The 24,459-nt window shown below is 45.4% G+C and overlaps 1 protein-coding gene across 1 annotated transcript in view; it reads right to left on the bottom strand.

Annotated features, from left to right (window-relative positions):
- Window positions 1-24,459, bottom strand: part of LOC146812188 (bactericidal permeability-increasing protein-like) — a 445,329-nt gene that overhangs the window by 58,227 nt on the left and 362,643 nt on the right. The window contains exon 13 of the mRNA XM_085619207.1: window positions 20,705-20,768. Coding sequence (XP_085475333.1) covers window positions 20,705-20,768 — 64 coding nt within the window. The remainder of the gene's footprint in view (window positions 1-20,704; window positions 20,769-24,459) is intronic.

Here is a 24,459-nt window from a genome sequence, read left to right as displayed (position 1 = left end):
GACTGCAAGATCTGTGGACCTCCCAGATGGAGGTGACAAGCGCTGAGATGAATCAGACGATGAGAGTAGTGGTGCCTCCTCCCGCAGCTGCTCTCTAAGTATACTTGGTGATTTTACAAGAGCTAGCGGGCCCAATGATAAACGCCTGGCGAGTGAGGGATCTATCGAAAGGCGTCTTTCAGTGATGGCTATTTCATGCTCCAAGACCGAAACGGCTCGAGTAATGAATTGGTCCATAGTCCCTGCTACTGTAGAGGGGACCATGGGGCGCTTTTCCTTTCCGGCCATTTCACACAGTACCACACGGATCAGTATGTAACAACAGTCAGTGTTACACGGCCACAGACGGTCCCGCCCTTGTCCCGGGCTTCTCCCGGCGCCGACCCGCGCGCGGACCCGCGATGCGGTGGCTCTGGTGATCTTTAAGCGCATCCAGGCGCGGATGGAGGTCGGGCGGCTTCCGGGTCTGCCGCAGGGGCTGGTGGGAGTTGTAGGCAACGAGCCCTCTGCAGCGACGAACACGGAGCTCCCCGACAGGACCTCGCCACACACCAGCAAGAAACACCTCCTTCTCCGATGGCGTGGCAAAGGGAATTCAGGTAGGGAAATGACTCGCCCGCTCTGACAGCGACTCTGGTGATCTTTAAGCGCCTCCAGGCGCGGATGGAGGTCGGGCGGCTTCCGGGTCTGCCGCAGGGGCTGGTGGGAGTTGTAGGCAACGAGCCCTCTGCAGCGACGAACACGGAGCTCCCCGACAGGACCTCGCCACACACCAGCAAGAAACACCTCCTCCTCCGATGGCGTGGCAAAGGGAATTCAGGTAGGGAAATGACTCACCCGCTCTGACAGCGACTCTGGTGATCTTTAAGCGCCTCCAGGCGCGGATGGAGGTCGGGCGGCTTCCGGGTCTGCCGCAGGGGCTGGTGGGAGTTGTAGGCAACGAGCCCTCTGCGGCGACGAACACGTAGCTCTTCGACAGTACCTCGCCACACACCAGCAAGAAACACCTCCTCCTCCGATGGCGTGGCAAAGGGAATTCAGGTAGGGAAATGACTCGCCCGCTCTGACAGTGACATCTTTTGATCTTTAAGCGCCTCGAGGCGCGGATGGAGGTCGGGCGGCTTCCAGGTCTGCCGCAGGGGCTGGTGGGAGTTGTTGGCAACGAGCCCTCTGCAGCGACGAACACGGAGCTCCCCGACAGGACCTCGCCACACACCAGCAAGAAACACCTCCTCCTCCGATGGCGTGGCAAAGGGAATTCAGGTAGGGAAATGACTCGCCCGCTCTGACAGCGACTCTGGTGATCTTTAAGCGCCTCCAGGCGCGGATGGAGGTCGGGCGGCTTCCGGGTCTGCCGCAGGGGCTGGTGGGAGTTGTAGGCAACGAGCCCTCTGCAGCGACGAACACGGAGCTCCCCGACAGGACCTCGCCACACACCAGCAAGAAACACCTCCTTCTCCGATGGCGTGGCAAAGGGAATTCAGGTAGGGAAATGACTCGCCCGCTCTGACAGCGACTTTGGTGATCTTTAAGCGCCTCCAGGCGCGGATGGAGGTCGGGCGGCTTCCGGGTCTGCCGCAGGGGCTGGTGGGAGTTGTAGGCAACGAGCCCTCTGCAGCGACGAACACGGAGCTCCCCTACAGGACCTCGCCACACACCAGCAAGAAACACCTCCTCCTCCGATGGCGTGGCAAAGGGAATTCAGGTAGGGAAATGACACTCACTTACAGCTCATCCATTGCTTACCGTAGGTTGGTTATATTGGCTCAACTGACCCTCATTTGGCGAGTCTGCCCATCATTTTACCTTGACTTCAGCTGTGCCTTTACACCTTAGTTTGACTGAGAATTTGTTCGCCATTAGGAAATTGCTAAAAACTCGTCTACTCTTTCAAACCATCTTATCGTCTACTCTTTCAAACCATCTTATATGATATTGCCTGCATAGACTCTAAAGCGCTAGGATACCCTTTTTTAGTAGCAGTGTGCTGCATGCTATTTTAGGTTGATTCTACCAGACAACTCAAGCTGTCTAGTTGCGAAAAACCTATTGTAGGCTTTACAACAAATTACACTCACTTAGAGCTCATCCATTGCTTACCGTAGGTTGGTTGTATTGGCAGTCTCATTTGCTTGCTTTATTGTCAGTCTCATTTGCTTGCTTTATTGTCAGTCTCATTTGCTTGCTTCATTGTCAGTCTCATTTACTTGCTTTTATTTGATGGCTTTTCTAGTCATTCTTCTGTCTGTTCCTCCCTTGGAGCAAAGTCTCTTTACTGTGCTCTTAGCTAGTTGACATGTGTCCTTCCACTGCTCTGTTTTAGGGAACTATTTTTTCTCCTTGGTTAAGCACCCCATCAGAGTGCATGTGTTTTCCAGCTCTCTCCCTCTTGTGTTTCTCTCCATTAAAGTCAAAAATACCCATCCCCCGATCTTTTTTCCGATGTCTATCATGGCTGCTGACTCTCTCTCCTGTTTACTTCTTCCCACATTCCCTTTTGCTGTCTCCCTCTTGTGCCTCTCTCCAAGCCCCCTATGTTGCTTTTGCGTCCCTTTTCCACTCCTCGTTGCTTTTCCAAAACCTACTGCCCCCTATCTGCTCATGTGGTGTCTCACTGCCTCTTCTGCTCTTTTCTCAATATATTTTGTAAAAGGCAACAAATTGCTGCTGGCCCTCTACAAAATCGCTTTTTAAAATTGACTTATCTAAGGGACACCAACCATCTTAGATCGGTAAATAAAAAATAAACGAAAATGGTGCTCGCGCCATTCTGTAGGCACACACATAAGTGATGACGCAAGTGCACAACTAGAAAATGACGCAACCACCAACAGCAGCTGCTTTATTGTACCTTTCTTGGGTGATGCCTAGCAGCATCAGCAAAAAGCATTGCTTTTTAGGTTTCGCCTGACCCAGCGCATGCGCTGCTCTGGCGAGACTTTTTGTGAGGGCTCCAAAAAATGCTACCATGGCAAAACTAGAGCTACAGTGCATGTGCGTGGGCGCGCACTTAGGAGCAGAGACTGGCAAACCTCGTCATGCTCATTAAGCGCCCGTAGTCACTTTCACTTTTGTCTGCGATCACTTTTGCGGCGCCCCTTTGATGTTCTCTTTCAAAGAACATATTGTGTTAATGCTCTACTGCGTCCGTTTGACTTACAATGTGCTTTCTCTTTCCACAAACTCGATTGTTTGTGTTCCTTTATTTTGAGATGCTTTTAGTATTACTGTTTTGTGACTTAAAGAACATTAAGAAAATGTTTCTGTGAAACCGGGCAACGTTCACAGTGTTTATTTCTGATCGCAGCGGCTGCTTCATGTCCCTTGCACCATTCAGGGAGTCCTTTCGTCGGCGCTTTCATGAGGACATGACGAGGAAGCTGGAAACTTTTGGCACATTCTCTTTAAAAGCACAGCATGTTGCCGACTGGTTAATCGATTAGTCCTATGTAGCGCTTCAGATCTCAAAGCGCTATGGTGGATGCAGCAGTTACAACTCATGAAATATGGGGTGCAACTCACAAGGAGGGGGCAGGTTTGAGTGCACATTGGCTGCAATCAAACTCTTAAGATGATGGGCTGTGTGTATCCATAATCAGTACTCAGTCTTCGCTAAGCGATCTTGTTTGTTTTGTTGTTGTGTTAATGCTTTGCTGCGCCTGTTTGACTTACAACGTGCTTTCTCTTTCCACAAACGCGATGTTTGTGTTCCTTTATTTTGAGATGCTTTTAGTATTACTGTCACACACACAAACACACACACAACCACACACACACACACACAAAACCACAACCACACACACACAACCACACACAACCACACATACAACTACACACACACACACAACCACACACATACACACAAACACACACACAACCACACACACAACCACACACAACCACACTCACAACCACAACCACACACACAACAACCACACAACCACACACACAACCACACACACAACCACACACAACCACACACACACACGTACAACCACACCTACAACCACACCCACACACACAACCCCAACCACACACACAACCCCAACCACACACACAACCACACACACCCACACAAACATACACACACAACCACACCCACACACAACCACATCCACAACCACACACACCCAACCACACAACAACCACACAACCACACCACACAACCACACACACACAACCACACACAACCACACGCACACACGTACAACCACACCCACAACCACACCCACAACCACACACACACAACCACAACCACACACACAACCCCAACCACACACACAACCGCAAACACCCACAACCACACACACACAACCCCAACCACACACAAAACCACACACACAACCACACACAAACACACACAACCACACACACACAACCACACACACAACCACACACACAACCACACACACACACACAACCACACACACAACCACACACACAACCACACACACAAACACACACAACCACACACACAACCACAACCACACACACACACAACATACACAACCACACACACAAACACACACAACCACAACCACACACACAACCACAACCACACCCACAACCACACACACCACACCCAACCACACCCACACACACAACCACACACACACACAACCACACACAACCACAACCACACCCAACCACCACCCTCACCCACAACCACACACACACACAACCACAACCACACACACACACACAACCACACACACACACAACCACACACACACACAACCACACATACAACCACAACCACATACACACACACACAACCACACACACAACCACAACCACACACAACCACACACACACAACCACAAAGCCACAACCACACACACAACCACACACACACACAACCACACACACACAACCACACACACAACCACACATACAACCACACCCACAACCACACACACCACACCCAACCACACCCACACACACAACCACACACACACACAACCACACACATATACAACCACACACACAGAACCACACACACACACAACCACACCTACACACAACCACACACACAACCACACCAAGCATTGGCATAGCCAATAGGTCTCGCCTTTGGGACCTTATGAGTGTTTAGCCATGCAACAGTTGATGTGGTTTCACCAAGGATATTGTGCTGCATAACTAAATACTTAGAAGGTCCCAAAAGCGAGACCTATTGGCTATGCCAATGCTTGTTTCTGATGCAACTGATCCTCTCTTAGTTGTAACTGTGAACAGTATCTTCTATATAGGCAAACGCTCTTTCAAACTAGTATTAAACTATAATTGTTAAATAATGTTAAATTGATCAGGCATATAGATTTTGGTGTTTGTAATTCGTTTGTTAGATTCTGTAGCTTACATTGCAAATTCATTTGAAAAAGTAAGTAATAAAGATGTACTGGTTTGACACGCACTTGTTTGGCTGACTGATGTTTTACCTAACTATTGGAGTATGTGAGTTTCTGTACAGATATTTCACTGCGGGTCAAACACCAACGCACTGTAGGTGCTGGTGTTTCCCCAGCAGTGATTTTGACACCCCTCTCAGCTTGCCCTGCATTTTTAGGCCGATCCTGGGCAGTGCGTGCACTGCTGCAAGGCATGCAGTATTGGAGTATGGCTTTGAAGCCCCGTCCACTATCCGCCCATATTTTTTATTGCCTTGTGTCTGTTTCCTTTGTAAATGCGAGCTTCAGAGTCGTTATTAATCTTGTTAGTCCCTCTTCGAACCTCCTTTTCTGCATTTGTAAACTGCCATCAACTGTTGTTTTTGCATTTGTCACCCCAAGTGGGAAGGGTATGCCCAAACGTGGGTCCCGTGCTCTCCATGCCACTGGAATCAAGCTATCCTGGCTGAAGAGGAGTGAAACCCCGAAACCGGTCCTAGGATGCTTGTTTCCAGTCCAGGGAGGACCTGGCTTGGCAGTTCGGGCTGGACTGTACCCATGAGGCACAGGGTCAAGACTGATTTGCATATGGCTGGGTTCAAACTGGAACGGCATGGTGAGCAAAAAAATGATGGATTTAGGCCCAGATCTCTGTACTGGGGTGAATGTATGACATTGTTCTGCATTCTGTCCATCAACTGTTGTTTATGCATTTGTCACCTCAAGTGGGAAGGGTATGCCCAGACGTGGGTCCCGTGCTCTCCATGCCACTGGAATCAAGCTATCCTGGCTGAAGAGGGGTGAAACCCCGAAACCGGTCCTAGGATGCTTGTTTCCAGTCCGGGGAGGACCTTGCTTGGCAGTTCGGGCTGGACTGTACCCATGAGGCACAGGGTGAAGACTGATTTGCATGTGGCTGGGTTCAAACTGGAACGGCATGGTGAGCAAAAAAATGATGGATTTAGGCCCAGATCTCTGTACTGGGGTGAATGTATGACATTGCTCTGCATTCTGTCCATCAACTGTTGTTTTTGCATTTGAACTCCCATAGCGACAGGCCCTTTTACTTCTGTTGTGGCATGGTATGTCTTATTTAGTCTGTAAGCACGGTTTTCTTTAATGAGTTTCTCCTACTGCAGACAGGATGTGCTTTCCTTAGATTCTGTAGCTTACATTGCAAATTCATTTGAAAAAGTAAGTAATAAAGATGTACTGGTTTGACACGCACTTGTTTGGCTGACTGATGTTTTACCTAACTATTGGAGTATGTGAGTTTATGCACAGATATTTCACTGCGGGTCAAACACCAACGCACTGTAGGTGCTGGTGTTTCCCCAGCAGTGATTTTGCCACCCCTCTCAGCTTGCCCTGCATTTTTAGGCCGATCCTGGGCAGTGCGTGCACTGCTGCAAGGCATGCAGTATTGGAGTATGGCTTTGAAGCCCCGTCCACTATCCGCCCATATTTTTTATTGCCTTGTGTCTGTTTCCTTTGTAAATGCGAGCTTCAGAGTCGTTATTAATCTTGTTAGTCCCTCTTCGAACCTCCTTTTCTGCATTTGTAAACTGCCATCAACTGTTGTTTTTGCATTTGTCACCCCAAGTGGGAAGGGTATGCCCAGACGTGGGTCCCGTGCTCTCCATGCCACTGGAATCAAGCTATCCTGGCTGAAGAGGGGTGAAACCCCGAAACCGGTCCTAGGATGCTTGTTTCCAGTCCAGGGTGGACCTGGCTTGGCAGTTCGGGGTGGACTGTACCCATGAGGCACAGGGTCAAGACTGATTTGCATATGGCTGGGTTCAAACTGGAACGGCATGGTGAGCAAAAAAATGATGGATTTAGGCCCAGATCTCTGTACTGGGGTGAATGTATGACATTGTTCTGCATTCTGTCCATCAACTGTTGTTTTTGCATTTGTCACCCCAAGTGGGAAGGGTATGCCCAGACGTGGGTCCCATGCTCTCCATGCCACTGGAATCAAGCTATCCTGGCTGAAGAGGGGTGAAACCCCGAAACCGGTCCTAGGATGCTTGTTTCCAGTCCAGGGAGGACCTGGCTTGGCAGTTCGGGCTGGACTGTACCCATGAGGCACAGGGTCAAGACTGATTTGCATATGGCTGGGTTCAAACTGGAACGGCATGGTGAGCAAAAAAATGATGGATTTAGGCCCAGATCTCTGTACTGGGGTGAATGTATGACATTGTTCTGCATTCTGTCCATCAACTGTTGTTTTTGCATTTGTCACCCCAAGTGGGAAGGGTATGCCCAGACGTGGGTCCCGTGCTCTCCATGCCACTGGAATCAAGCTATCCTGGCTGAAGAGGGGTGAAACCCCGAAACCGGTCCTAGGATGCTTGTTTCCAGTCCGGGGAGGACCTTGCTTGGCAGTTCGGGCTGGACTGTACCCATGAGGCACAGGGTGAAGACTGATTTGCATGTGGCTGGGTTCAAACTGGAACGGCATGGTGAGCAAAAAAATGATGGATTTAGGCCCAGATCTCTGTACTGGGGTGAATGTATGACATTGCTCTGCATTCTGTCCATCAACTGTTGTTTTTGCATTTGAACTCCCATAGCGACAGGCCCTTTTACTTCTGTTGTGGCATGGTATGTCTTATTTAGTCTGTAAGCACGGTTTTCTTTAATGAGTTTCTCCTACTGCAGACAGGATGTGCTTTCCTTACATTCAGCGCGCCATGCGCGCTATCACTTTCAAGCAGCACCGTACAATGGAGGGCGCTTCTTTTAAGTGAAATAGGTCTCGCATTCACAAGAGTTTGAGCTTTTGCCATTGTAAATGACAATACCTTAAACTCTCGTAAATGCGAGACCTATTGCATTGCAAACAGGGTCGGACTGAGCATTTTCCAGGTGGACCGCCAGGGTTCGGGCTGGTTTTGGGCCCATGGGGGACCGTTTTTGTTACAGGGCCGTTTTTTAAGCATAGCTGCAATATCGGCCCCTGTAACAAAATCGGTCGAAACAGGACCTGGCAAACAGCTAAGCCACACCCCCAAACCCCTGGGGAGGCGGCCAAGCACTTTGCCTGGGCCAGTTTTGGTTCCCAGTCTGGCCCTGATAGCAAATGCTTGTTTTTTATATCTACAGGCAGCGCATCAAGTAGGCCGGGTCCTGACGGTGCTCAGCACCGGTAGTTGTTGAAAGCAGGTGCTGAGACGAGCACCTTTCGGGCTCTCCATTTTTGCCCTCGCCTTCAGGGTGAAAGAAAATCTTAACTCTGCAGCAGTACCACCCTTCACTACCTATGATGTAACTTCTAACAGACTCGTTTTAGTACTTTCAGAGTCTCATCATTTCAGAACTGAAGCTGTTGCTTATTTTATCTTACCAAACTAACAACCATTGGCAAAGCCAATAGTCCTGGCTTGCTGTAGGTATAATGTTACTGGTATTATATATCTGGATATATCTGGATGCAATGACAGAAACAGCAAAATACAAGTCCAGGGGCACACTATGCTAGGCACAGATTTTTAGGTTCAGTGTTTTTAAGCCACGCCCTTAATTACATCTGTCACACCCCTTTGAGAGACCCCCTAGTTTTTTCATCCCACTTAAAGCCCTGTCTACGGGGACAGCCCGCATGCACCTGCTTCCCACCACCATTCGCAGTAGCATGTTGCTACCTGAACCTGCTGCATAGTTTAATTGTATGATGCGGTGCAGGGAACAAAATGTCAGTTGGGGCTAAGTATGTGGCATGAAGGACGCATACCGTGCTTAAGATATTTACGTAGAAGCGATCCATGCCAATGATACTTTCCGTTCAGAGTCAAACTTAGAACTGGAAACTTTGAATGGGGCAAAACTGGATATAGTCACAGAAACTTTGTCCGACTTCTCAAGAACTAAGGCACAGAGGGGCATATTATCAAGGACGGCGTTAAAAATTATCGCCGGTTTAGCGGCAGAAAACTGGGCTTGATAATATGCCCTTGAGAATTCCAATAGAAGTCCATGTTCTGGTGTGAACATGGGCTTCTATTGGAATTCTCCAGGACATATTATCAAGCCCATTATCGCCGCTTTAGCAGGAGTTTTCTGCCGCTAAACCGGCGATAATTTTAACGCCGTTCCTTGATAATATGCCCCAGAATTAGAAATAAATCACACAACGCACCATAGCCAGTGAATTTGCTGCACTGTGCTGCGTTGCACAAATGGGAAAAAGCAGAACAACCCCATATCTCCTAGGATGCGGTGTTATTCAGCTCTCCCCAAGCGCTGCCATACTTTTGGCTGCTGTGCCCTAAGGCAGACACCCTTGCATCATTATGCAAGTGTGTCAGCGTAGTAGTCAGTACAGTTTTTGTGAAGGAAGGACTCCCTTCTGGTACAACAACTATGCTTCAAAGCATTTTCCTCTTTGAATACTTGCCGAAGAAAGCAGCACACATGGAAAGAGAAAAAATCATTCGCAAAGCCAGTAATAGGTCTGGCAATGGGCCTAGCCCTGTGGCTTTGTCAAAGCTTGTATTATTATTTTTTTTTTAATTACAAAAAGCAGACATAGCCATAGTAATTACTAGCACTAAAGAGAACTACTTTGGAAATGGCGTGCTCCTTGTAAAATAGCAGAATGCTGTCATTTTCACTGTCCCATGCTATATGTTATAGGGGCAGAAGAAAATGTTAATGAACAGACCAATGGATGAAAATCATTAATTACCCATGCAGGCAGGCAGGCAGGCAGGCAAATAATCATCCTTACACGCAAACAGCTTTTCATACACCCATCCACTTCACTCACAAAGTCACTCAGACAAGCCAGACATGTTGCCTTTACTGCAAGTTTCGATGGCCGTGAGGATGCTTCTGGTCAAGTGTGACTGTTAGTTTGTGAAGGCTGTGTGAGCACTGTCAAAGTCAAAGTCAAAATAAGCTTTATTCGATTTTTTTGTATATAAATCATGAAAGCATGCACAACATAATATAGTATTGTTAATAAGTTAAAATCAGACATACAAACATAAATTACGGAATAAAGTCCAGCAAAAGTTACGTTAAGGTATGCGTGTACAAATAGTGCAATGAATATACAATTATCATAAAATAAAAGGAGCATCATACTAGAAAAGTACGGATTTCCTTAACCATAAGTAACTAGACATTGTATAGCAGATAGTTAGTGTGGACAAAGCTTGCAAAAAAAATCCAGGCGCCATTGTTTAAATTCTAATTCTCTCAGGATGGGTACTACTAAACTCTTCCTCAAATCCTTGTTAGATTTACAGAAGAAGATGGTATGGATGGTGCTCTGTTTTGTGATGTAATAACAGAGACATTTAATTAAATTCTCAGACCATTAATTAACACTAGGAAAGATTATCAGAAGATGGAAAGTGTCTAATCTGTATTGGGTTAAAGCAAATCAGTGGCTGGCATTATGCGTATATTTCAAGTATGGTTGCATATCAAAAGTGACCAACATCATTTGGTTTTTAATTACACTAGGTTTAAGAAGTTCAGAGGTCAATACTAGATCCTAAAAAAGGGATACACAGTCCTTTATTAAAAACCTTTCTGCTAATACATGCGAATGTGTCTGGGCAGTCAAAATATTCCGGATAAATAATATGATTCGACCATGGGATTTCAGTATATGAGGTCAATTTAAGACATCCCTGATTACTTTGCAGTTTAGGGCTGTATCGTTGTTAGCCCAAATCTTGTACCAAAGAAGACCTGGCTGAATTCTAACTGCGTCAGACAGGAAGGGGGCCAGAGTTCAGAATGACAAATAAACGTGGAGCAGCTCTTTGGTACTAAAAGGATATTCCTTAAAAATCAATTTTCCATGAGTTGCAGTGGCTGACTATTGCTGAAGCCCCAAACTACTGTCCTATACAGCACTGCCCACAAACACTTGGCTTTGTAAATGATTAGCATTTGTTCCAGGGCTTCCTACCTAGTTTGGATTCAAAATTAGACAGTGCTTTCAGCTTGTTTCTAGGAACCATGCTTCTCAAACAAGATACCCATATAGGAAAATGAGGAAGTAAAATTGATCGTAAGGTCGCAACATTTTGCTGGTTTCTTTCCATAAAAGACCTAGATCTTGCATAAAGTAATCAAAAGAAGTGAGTAAGTTTTGCAGACCTAGGGGCATTCAGGCATGAATACGGCATCGTCCATGAAGAGAAGGGCCGTAATTGGGCAATGGACAATTTGTGGGAGATCACTACAATTCCCTGCTAGGATGGTACCCAAGCTGTTAATATATAAAGTGAACAGGAAGATGGCAAGGACACAAAGGGAGGGAGCATCTGGCTTCCCTTTCTATATTGAGGGAATGGGTGCATTCTGGTTCTACTCCCTGAGTCCATATATTTCAAAGTCAGTGTCATTTACCTCCTCCCCTGGTAAGTCAGCCGCCACCTCCACCCACAGGCACTATCCAAAACTTGAGCAACTTGGGTGAAAACAGGACACCAGTCCATGCAATTATGTCTAAAAACACATGGCCAGCACTTTCAGATGTCAAGGTTTTTCATCATGGAGTTAACTTGCGAGACCTCTGAGGTCCTGTGAGGCTGTACAGGGCATATGAAGGGGCACTCTACTTCTGTCTATCTGCTACCACAGCACCTGTCTGCAAACCACCTGCCATCCTGCTGCACTCCCGAAGCTCACCTGGCTCCCCAAGTGAGCTGGGCACAGTGGTGTAGGCAGATCCAGCAATGGGCTATCTGCGCTCCAAGTGCAGCAGAAAGGGCATGCCAAGGTAGACCTGTATGCCACAGCAGCAGTTCAGCATATACCCCAGCTTAGGAAGAAGGGCCAAAGAGCTTCTCAGTCTCTCCCAGCACTGTCTGCAGGATCCCTTGCTCCCTTGCTCCACGGAACTCCACGGCTCTCCTCTCAGCGTCAGCATAAGCACTGAACCTGTGAGCTGACACAAGCACAATGGGGGCGGAGTCAGTCAGAGACACGATGTGATTATTAGATTGCTAGTGTGTGAGGGAACTGTTGAAACTGGGAGACAGCTACTGATGGGGATAAGAGTATTGCCAGTACTGTCTGACATCTTACGTGTGAGTGCTGAGAAACTGGTAGTCTGAGAGGGTGTTGTTAAACCTGACATATTTTGGCATGGTTTCCCCTGTCTTTTGCCTTCTGACCTCCTGTTTTGACTATGTGCTGAACTTCGTTATTGCTGGCTTTAGGAATCTGTGCACTTTTTCACTGCTGCCCAGTGCTAAGGTGCATGTGCTCTGTGTCTAAAATGTAATGGCATTTGGTTTCTCCATGATTGGCCAATTTGATTTACTAATAAGTCCCTAGTATGGTGCACTACATGTGCCTTGAGCCTGTTAATCCGATGCTACTAGTGGGCCAGAAGCAATGGTAGCCCTTCAATCATATCTCAGGCCTGCTACTGCGGAGTCTGTTGTGTGCAGTTTAAACTGCCATCTCGACCTGACAAATTAGCCTACTTGTCAGGCCTAAACCTTCCTTTTCATTACACATAGGTCAACCCTAGAGTAGACCCTGGACAGTCCATGGGCAGGGTGCAATGTACTTAAAAGGGAGGGCATGTACTTTTTAGTTTTACATATCCTGGTAATGAAATACTGTTAAATTCGTATTTCACTGCTGCAATGATGGCCTATATTCTTCAATAGTTTATCAATGTAGCTGCCTTGTAACACTTTACAAGTGTAACTTCCAATTGGGAAAAGATAGGAAGAGTAAGTTTGGTGTCTCTAAACTCGCAATTTAAAAACACATCTTTTAGTGAAGTTGTTTTTTAAATTGCAGATATAAAAATGCCACTTTTAGAAAGTTTGCATTTTCTTACTTTAACCATTCTGTGCCTTCTGCCTGTCTCTGAAATACATTTCTGGGTTGGGTGACAGCTGGGCTTTATGCATTCCTTCTAGACAGTCACACACAAAGGAAGCTGAGGTGTGCCACTCAGATCCTGATGGCTCATCACCAGACTGATGGGTCGTCCTGAGCTAGAGTGAGCTGGAGGAGCTGACACTTGAACCTGAATAGGGCTGTGCCTGTCCCCACACAAAAGGTTGCATACCCCTCAGTGGTGAGTCTGGAGCCAGGGCAGGAAAGGGTAGGGTCTTATGCACTACAAAGACCTTTCCTTGAATCCTCCCTACTTCAATGGATATAAGTACTGAACCTTTGACACCATATGCTCAGAACACTTCTGGAACTGAAGACATCGTACCAGGAAGAAGAGCTGTTGTGCTGCCAGGAGGGACTGCCTCTTGCTGTTTGCTTTGCTGTGTTGGCCTTCTGCTTCTTGCCTGGCAGTGAGAGGACTGGACTTGACTCTCTACATCTTGCATCTACAAAAGGTTCTCCAAAGGCTTTGCTGGGCTTGCTTCCTGGTTCAGAAGTCTAAGGGATATCAAAGACTTCACATGCTTCTTGCTACCAGCACCTCAGCACCTAAGCTCCTCTGCTGTGAGTCCTGCTCTGCCATGTGGTGCCAGATTCAGTCCTGGGCCTTTGGAAGTGAGTGTTTGGTGCTGCAACCCAAGAAACCAATGCATTGCCACCAAAAGCATCAATCGGAACTGGTACATTTCCCTGCGATCTCGAAGCATCGCGGCTGCCTGCACCAGAGCCGCAGACACCGTTCCCCGACTGCGATGCAAAACTCACCCTGAGGTCCCAACGTGGCCGCGCAGTACATGTTGGGCTATGCAAACACACCTCCAGGAAGGGTATAAACTGACTGCAGGCAATGAGGGCTAGTGCCTGTGCCCAAACTGAGCCATGTTAACACTCTCTTCTGTTACTGACATTAATACATCGCTGCTGAGATTAAAACCAAAGAGGCAGCGCAGACATAAACACCACCAGTGTGAACACAAGAATGAATATGCTGCTCAGCATAATTGAGTGACAATCTCTGGTGCTTACTGTGATTTGGTGAACTTGCTAAAATGGGTTAGTGTATCCCAGATGCATTGCATTGCGCAGGACTAGCCTCCAAATAACTTATTGAGGGCTAAAGTGAATAATGCACTTATTTCTCGTAGCCATGTAGACTATGTCTCCAATGACGCAATTACAATCAAGATTGCTCTCAATAGCATACGGTGCCTCACATGCAGCTCTGTCATCGAACCCCAACAAATAATTATTAACAAAGGCGTAATTAATTTGTAGGCCTTCATAATATTGGTAAGCCAAATAATGTATATATCTGTCTCTAGCAAAAGAGGGGCTACTTTGTGTGCGTATGTGCTCTAGAGAAAGACCAAAATGCTGTCACTCACAGTGAATTTAAGCCAGTGGCAGAAGTGTGGTGAATCACTGGCCCCTGCTGTATGCTGTAGTGGACAGGAGAAAAATGGGAATGGCACAACAATAGACTAATGCATGAATATGGCTGTCTGAAAGCCCCTAAATGGAAGGGTAGAATATATATAATTGTTTAGTAAAATCAAAAGGTTTTGGCTGGCATCAGAAATAAAAAACAAGGAAAAATTAAAACATTTCTCCTCGTCACGCCTGTCTCAGGAAGGCACATGAGTTTGGCACAAATCCCTGTCTGCTATTCATTGTAGATGAGGATTTGCACCAAACACATGGGTAGTTGCATGAGAATACCCATGCACCAACCATGGAGTGCCCCCTTGACACAAAGTAATGCACAGTGATACATTATGCTGAGTTGTATTACTTTGGCTTACACTCCAACGTAAATCACGATTGCGTTGGACTCTAAATTCCTCAAGTACACTTTACATTGGGATTGTGCTAATAGAAGGTAACACAAACCCAACACAAAGTCTTTGAAAATTTTGGGCACAGTTCTTGAATTTATTCAACCACATGCCAAAGTTAATACTTTGATGGCCCAAATTACAATGAATGGTTTTTTTGTGGCATGAATGATGTGAGTGTCACTTACTACCATCAATAGGTGATGTGTCTGACCATTTGCCGTCAACCCTAGGCATAGATGTTTCAAGTTCTTTCCAATGTTAAATATACATTAGAATGTTTTCAGATTAATGTGTTAACGCAAATAAAATTTGAAAAGAAAAGCTGTTTGTGAATACACCTCATTATTTTATTTCTTTATTGAAGAGTGATACTTACATTTTACAAGATGGGCTGCCTATACAGTAAACTAGCCATTACAAAAATGGGGTAACCCAGTAAATTAAGGACCTGGGTATAATCTTAATACAAAAGACAATGGTCCTGAATTAGTATTTCAAACACAAAAGCAAAAAGGCGCAAACTTAGTTAAGTGATCTACTAAGTCGTGAGCTGAGAAGGGAAAAAGATTTAGAAAAGCTCACAATATTCAATACTACATTTCAAAGTAAAACGCAACATCCAAACTAATAAATCACCGAATATTTACTTCATTTTAGCAATTTAATTACAGATTTATATGATATTCAACTCAGGGTTGCTCCAGAAGGAACGTGCAAATAGCAGAAGTGCTAAAGGGTGAGTGAGTGAGGAGAGGAGTGGTAGAACATAGTAGCAATAAAAATTCTTAAATTCACAAAAGAGGTAAACGGTCGTAATTCACCATCACACACATAGAACCTGGTCACGTTCACAATTTACAATGATATGGTCAAAGACAAATTAATTATCTGGCACGGAACGTGGGGGTTGTTTTCATGTCCCAGGTGGTAGAAGGGGCGTCGACGTTTCGACCCGACTAGGGGGCCTTAGGGGAAGTTAGAACCTCGCCCATGTGGGTCTTCATAAGGACCAGAAGGGCAACCTGAGTGACTCCTAGATGACGTCTAGTGCCTGAAAGTTTCAGGGGCCCTTGTTATTAGGGGCGCACGGAGTGCTAATTCCAGACGTCCCTCGTAGTGTAGGGGTTGATTGTCTGAATTCTTCAGTGAGGAATAGTACTTCTCTTGGGGTGCTCAGTTACAAGGACGAACAAAAGCCGAGTGAATCGGTTGTGGAAGCCTCTAAAGCGCTGGTGGCTGACTCCGCGACGTCCTCGCGGTTGAGCGCGGAGTCAGCCACCAGCGCTTTAGAGGCTTCCACAACCGATTCACCCGGCTTTTGTTCGTCCTTGTAACTGAGCACCCCAAGAGACGTACTATTCCTCACTGAAGAATTCAGACAATCAACCCCTACACTACGAGAGACGTCTGGAATTAGCACTCCGTGCGCCCCTAATAACAAGGGCCCTTGAAACTTTCAGGCACTAGACGTCATCTAGGAGTCACTCAGGTTGCCCTTCTGGTCCTGATGAAGACCCGCATGGGCAAGGTTCTAACTTCCCCTAAGGCCCCCTAGTCGGGTCGAAACGTCAACGCCCCTTCTACCACCTGGGAAACGAAAACAACCCCCCCTTCCATGCCAGATGATTAAGTTGTCTTTGACCATATCATTGTAAATTGTGAACGTGACCAGGTTCTATGTGTGTGACGGTGAATTACGACCGTTTACCTCTTTTGTGAATTTAAGAATTTTTATTGCTACTATGTTCTACCACTCCTCTCCTCACTCACTCACCCTTTAGCACTTCTGCTATTTGCACGTTCCTTCTGGAGCAACCCTGAGTTGAATACCATATAAATCTGTAATTAAATTGCTAAAATTAAGTAAATATTCGGTGATTTATTAGTTTGGATGTTGCGTTTTACTTTGAAATGTAGTATTGAATATTGTGAGCTTTTCTAAATCTTTTTCCCTTCTCAGCTCACGACATAGTAGATCACTTAACTAAGTTTGCGCTTTTTTGCTTTTGTGTTTGAAATATTAATTCAGGACCATTATACAGTAAACTAAGCAGATACATTTACCCTAAGGTCTGAACTTAGAGCAGCAGGCTTCTCTTTCACCACCATAATCAGGGTGTTGTTAATTGTTGCTGTGTACAGGCATTGGTGTTATAAAATAGAAATAACCCTTGGTAGCACAGAAACCACATTTAAATGTGATGGAAGCAGTGGTCCAGGGGGATATGTAGAGAAAGACTCCCAATCTATCTTTTTTCGTTTTGCTGAGGTAAAACAATTTAGGAACATAGATAACTCTAGGCAATTTAAAAAACAACTCAAAACCTTACTCTTCCGTTAAATGCCATTTGGGTAGGAACTTTCAGTGGTTCACAAGCAATCTTTCCTCTGTTGCTATTAGGCACCCGCGCCGGGACACTTTTTTAGTATCTGTGCGCGTTATAAAATGAGGCTAACATAACATAACATAACATGGTTACCCCATAAATACTAGCAGTCTCATGTGACATGCAGCACTCTCCCACTCATCAGAATAGCAGTCACACATTCCTAGAGGCACTTTCAAAAACCTCAGAGGCTAGTGGTCACAATTTAACAAAAGTCCTCTCCCACCCTTTCATTGTAGCAGTCTGACGCTATGACCAGCACTCTGATTCCCCTCACTCACTAGCAGTCCCAAATCACAACTATACTTTGACAACCCTCACAGACTAGCAGTCACACACTACATACTCCTCGCAGCCTTCACAGATATTTTGACAGAATTAAACTTTTTTGGATAAAATCATCTTATGGTTATGATTAATTGATGATTTCTTTATTGTATGACATTGATCGCAGGAAGAATTAATTGCAATATTTTGAACAACAAGTTTTCCTATAGACCAAGTGTTTTTTGTTGTGCTAATAACTTTGGTGCCGTTTGATGAATGTTCATGTAATTTTCAAAACTATTATGCAACTCAGTTCAGCTCCTGTCTTGAAAGTCAAGTCTTGAAAGACCTAGAAAAATGGGGGGGGGGTCCCAAAATACTTTTCCCCATGCAATGTCTATGGGGATTTTGCCATTTGCAGACATGGCTACAGCCCGAACCGCAGAACAGAATTATACCAAAGATCTTTTTGTAATTTTGTGTAAATCTATTCAGTAGTTTGAAAGTTAATAAAGAAAGAAATGTATAGATATCTAGGGGCGTGAATCCTCCATGGATGTGCAAGTACCTGTGGGTACCCACGGATCCGAATACCAATTGGGGAGAAAAAAACTAACCTACTCACACACCATACCCCTGCAGCACACGGCCTTCGGTGGTTGTATTAACGTACGGTATTTATATATTACTTCATGTTAGAAAAACCACAGAAGTTCACCCAAAGAAACAAAGGTTACAGGGATGTTATAGTTAGGTTCACGTTTTACCCAAACAAAACCATAGAAATTCTGCAGTCATAGTTATATGTATATTTAAACGTATCTGAAGAAACTATAACTCATGCCGTGAAGTAACAGTAAGCCATACGTTATAGTTTCAAAGTACTCGCAAAGACTCTAGCGAATAGATTAAATTGGTAAGATCAGTTGGGCATCCCCAACACATTGAATTTATGCTGTGCAGTTCTACTAGACAGTGTCAGCATTGATTATATCTAGGCTCTGGCTTATAAACTCAACTGCTCCTACTCACCTTGTGCTGCTAAATACTGAGTAGGCATTTGATAGCCTAAAATAGAAATTTGGGAACCAAGCCCTCCAAAATTTGAACTGTAGCCCAGGTTTTGGAAATATATTAAAATTGTCTTTGAATAACCAAATTCAAAGTTAAATATAAATGGCATAATAGCAAGTCGTTTCCTGATCAGGACGGTGGCTCCTACAAAGCTGGTTTGTATCGCCCATTCTTTTTGCATTGGAGATGAGGCAATGAGACAGGGTGTCAGGTGCCATGTCCAACTAAGTGGTTTAGAGTGGTGGCAAGACATAAAAGAAAGTATCATCTACAAGGATGATACGCTGGATCTGCACCTATCTTAGTTAACATATGTAACCTCTTTGGCCCCTTCTCAGGTCTGAGGGTGAAGTGGAGGAGGTCTATTGTGTTCATTGTCTAAGGTCAGAGTTGGTTAGAAGCTGGCAGCCACAACTGTGGGTACAAATGTTTAGTGTTAGGTATTTGGCACTTATGTTGTGAGTGAGTAAAATTAATGTATAAGTTACAATGCTACTACCTTGATGGACACCCCCACAGAGTGATATAGGCAGTTGAATTAATCTCCTGATCTCTATTAAGGGATGTGTTCTATAAATATTGGCTTCACTAGCCTCCCTTATGCTCTTCAAAATCACCCCATGATGCGCAGAACATTTTTTTCTATTTTTTGGGGCTCAAATAAATACTCCTGTGAGCTGGGGAATGATTATTGGTGGGTCAAACACTTTATTGTGCTCTAGGGATGGCAATTCAAACATATTTATGACCAACCCATCAGGCTTGAACAATAGTTGTTGGACATGTTAGGTTTGGGTCTATCTGTAAAGGGACATCTTCCAGCAGAGGCTTCTCCTGCCACTCAGATTTTCATCTGTTATTGGTGTCATGCATAGGTTGGTTGGGTATGTTGTCCAAAGAAACTGCACTGTGGGCAGGAATTACAATGGATGGAATACTAAATAAATAAAAACAGGTCTACAGATGGCTGGTGATAAACATTCCCAATTTCTTCTTGCAAGCTGAGGAAATGTGGGTGGACCAGAGGGAAATGACAGTAGAGGATGTGTGTGATATAAAATAACATTCAGGTAAATGTTTCAAACTGATAAATTCCATCAAATTACCTTGATCAAATTCATCCTACAATGGAGGGTTTATTTAACATGAAATAAAACTGTTCCCCAAGTTGGAACTTCTTCCATTCGGAAACAGGGGGAATTGTGCTGGGGGTTTGGTTGTCGGGTGGAGTGGTAAAGTTGAGAAGTGCACCATGTGACAGCCACGCACAGCAATATCATATGTGCCATGAAGCTTCTTTGCCTAGTCATTCATGGATGGGGTTGGGAAATGTATCAGAAACGTGTATTTCTAAAAATTGACCCACGCTGCACGACTTCCCCACGAGGCCAGTGTAAATAGTTTTTAGTGCCTACTCGATGTAGAAACCATCACTGCTCATATTTTACTATTATTCGTGCTTTATTTAGCAGGTACTCCAGTTGGCAATATCCAGCTCTCATGTAGTTCTTTTCTGTGCAAGCTGTACAGAGCAGTTGAGGTTCTTGTACAGATTCCCTGCCCGCTTGACCATTCCTCCTCTTTTCAGAAATATTTTACAAAAACATATTAGGCCCAAGTACCCACTATGGCGCAACTAATTGTGGGGAATCCTTTAGCAAACATCCACTCCCCCTCTCCCGGAGGCTTTATCATATTTTCAGTTCAGCTTCTCAGCACACATACTCTATTTCCCTACCCCACTTCGGCCATTTAACCCGAGACAGCACAAGCCTCCTCTTATTGTCAGGTCACTTAAGCAGCACCAACCATCTTCAACAAATTGTGAGCTGCATTTGCACAATCTTCTCTGCTAGCAACTTACCATTAACATGAGGAAGAAGGATGTGAGAGATGTAGTAGTTCACAGTAATATCCAACAGCGATACCTAGGGAAAAGTATAAATTAATCGTGAGTGGAAATGCAGTGACAATGCTGTTAATATCCATCATTATCAATCATATGTACTAATAAAATAATCTGGGCACATCTGCAAACATGCTCCTACAACACCATACACTATGGAAAGGAGTGGTATGGGCAGTGGTGGAACTGTTCCTGAAATGTTGATTCTCCATTTCTTGAGAATTAAACTTTTCTGCAAGGTAACAGAGACCTTTCAGGTTCTCGTTCAGCTGTCATGGTCCTCCATCAGTCACCCTTTCTATGGTCTGGCAGACAGGGCAGCTGTCGCCAGACAAAGATGTGAGCATCACCAGAAGGGGTTTTGGCTCCGCCCATATGTTGGGATGCAGGAGCACTCAATTTCATTGGGCAGAAGATTTGGGCTTCCTTGAAAGAGTGCTTGTATTGCACTCCTATTGGCTGGTAGAGGATTTCCCTTCACCTAATATGGACGCCAGGTTAAAACGCGATGATGAAGTGCCAAGTAAGGTCCATTTTTTAGGTTGATGTCTACCAGAAGGTGCAGCTGTCTACTTTTGTGAAGACATCTTGGGGACACTAAGAAAGCTTGTCTAGGAATGCATTCAACCCATTGCTTGCCATTAGCTTGTGGTTTGTAACACACATTGTCTCACTTCCTATTTGCTGGCTTTCTTTGTTTTAGGCTGTCCAGCTTAGATTTGTCACTCCTGTTGCCCAAACCATGTTTACTGTATGCTTCCATGAACTCACTTTCTGTAAACAGGCCTTTAAATCTTGTTCTAATCTTGTCACAATTACTTTGCATTCAAAGACAGAGGTCAAACGTGAAGCTCTCTCTTCGATGGAGTTTGGTGTTTGCTTTTCTTAATCTTACTTGAAAGTGGGAACATTTATGTGACAATCCTGTTGAATATCCATGTAAGAGAAGAGGGTGTAGGATATTTTTTTTTGTAGCACACAAAAAAATTAACTGTACTAATGTTTCAGACCATATCAGAATTAGTGCAAATGAAGCACATATTTTTGCAATTATGACGTGTGGTGGAAACAAATATTTGAATATCATCAAAACACATCAATACCCAAGGTCATGACATTTGCACACATTATTGTTTGTGTGCAGTAAAACCGTATTTCAGTGCAAATGTAATCGTCATTTCAATTGAAAAAGTGTTGTCTGTAATTACAGTGCGCTGCTACACCGTGCATACTCCACACTATGCCACTCCACTCTATGCCCTTCCACTCTATGCCATGCCACTCCCTTCTTCCACACTCTACTCTACGATATGCCACTCCACTCTACGCCCACCCAAGCTAAGACACTATATATACACAACACGCCACGCAACTCCACGCCACTCCAATCTATCCCACTCTACTCCACTCCAATGTACCCCAATCTTCCCCAACCCACTCCACTGCGATACAATCTCCCCAATCTACTCCACCCCAACCTAACCCCTCCCCCCAACCTACTCCACTCCATTCCAACCCACCCTAATTTAACTAACCCATTCCACCCCACCTCAATCTATCCCAACCCACACCAATCTACTCCACTTCAATCTACCCCACTCAAGCCTAATTTACCCCACTTTAGCCCAGTCTACCCCATTCCACTCCAATCTAGTCCAATCCACTCCATTATGATCCAATCTACCCAACTCCACTACAACCTACCCCACTCCAATCTACTCCACTCCACTCTACCCCAATCTACCACACTGCAATCCAATCTACTCAACTCCACCCAAATCTACTCCACTCCAATCTACCTCCATCCACTCAATCTAATCCAATAAACCCTACCCCATTCTACCTCACTACACTCAAATCTACCCTACTCTGCTCCAATCTACCCCAGTTTACCCCACTCCACTCCAATACACTCCAATCTACCCCAATCCAATCTATTCCAATCCAACCCACTCCATTCCAGTCTACCTAACTCCACTCCAATCTACCCTACTCGACTCAATCTACCCCAGTCCAATTTACCCCACTCCTTTCCAATTTACTGCACTCCACTCCAAACTCCACTGCAATCTATACTGCATCCCATCAATCTACCTGACTCAACGACAATCTACCCCACTCCAATCTACCATAATTTAGACCACTCCAATCTACCACAATCTACCCCAATCCAATCCAGTCAATCTACCCCACTCCACTTAATTTACCCTACTCCACTCTTCCACATTCTACCCCACCCAACTCTCCCCACTCCACTTCATTCTAATCTACCCCACTCCAACCTACCATGCTCCACTCAAAACCACCTACTCCACTATCTAACCCACTCCATCCTAATCCACCCCTACTCCAGACTCTCCCACCTCACTCCACCCCAGACTATCCTACTCTAGACTACCCCTACCCAATCTACCACACTCCAATCTACTCATCTACTCGACTCAAATCTTCTTCAGTTCACGCCAGCCTACCCAAGTGTACCCCTCTCCACCCACCCCCTGCAATCTACACCACCCCACTGTACTCCACCACACCCTAACCCACCCCACTCCACTCTACTCCAATTCACCCACTCTAATCTAATCTAGCCCACTCCCTTCTAATCTACTCCACTCCTAACTACCCCACTCCAATCATCCCTCTTCAATCTGCCCTACTCCCTTCAATCTACTTTACTCTAATCCATCCAAGCTACCCTACTCCATACCACCTCATTCAACCCCACTACACTCTACTTCAATCTAACCCACTCCACCCTTCACAAGTCTACCCCACTCTAGTGCACCCAATCTATCCCACTTGACTCTACCCCGATCTACCACATTCCATTGCATTCTACCCAATCTACTTCACTCCAGTCAACTACATTCCACCCAAATCTACCCCACTCCAGTCCAGTCTAACCCACTCCACCCCACTCCATTACACTCCAATTTAACCTACCCCACTTCACCCCAAAGTCCCCTACACCAATCTACCCTGTCTAATCTTCTTGACTCCAATATACCCCACTTCAATCTATCCTAGCCCATCTACTCCAAACTACCCCACTCTTATGTATCAAACTCCAATGTACCCCACTCCAACCAACCCCACTTCACTCCAATCTATCCTATCATAATCCACCCAATCTATCCCACTCTAATCTACTTGACTCCACTCTACCTCACTCTACCCTAATCTACTCCACTCCAATCTACTCTTCTCCACTCCTATCTACCCCAGTCCACTCCGATCTACCTCACTCCACTCCAATCTACTCCAATCCACTCTTTCATAATCTACCCCACTCCACTCAAACTACCCCACTGTATCCCACTCCTTCCCACTTCAATCTACCCCACTCCAATCTACTCTAGTCTCTGCATCCTACCCCACTCCACCACAATCTACTCAACTCCACCCCAATCTACCCCAATTCAATCCACCCCACTCCATTTTCAGTCTACCCTACTGCCATCTACCCCAATCTACTCCAGTCCAGTGTACTCCACTCCACTACTATCTACCTACTATCTACCTCACTATACCCCAATCTGCCTCACTCTACCTCAATATACCCCACTCCACCCACTCTAATCTACCACACCTCATCCCAGTCTGCCCCACACCACTCCAATCTACCCCACTCCCCAATCTACTCCACTCCACTCTATTCCAATATACCCCACTCCAAACGACCCCAATCTACCCCACTCCAATCCATCCTATCC

The sequence above is a fragment of the Triturus cristatus genome, chromosome 7, assembly GCF_964204655.1.
Source record: "Triturus cristatus chromosome 7, aTriCri1.1, whole genome shotgun sequence".
NCBI lineage: Eukaryota > Metazoa > Chordata > Amphibia > Caudata > Salamandridae > Triturus > Triturus cristatus.
Note: the sequence above shows the minus strand (reverse complement) of the source record. Positions and strands in the feature narration are given on the sequence as shown.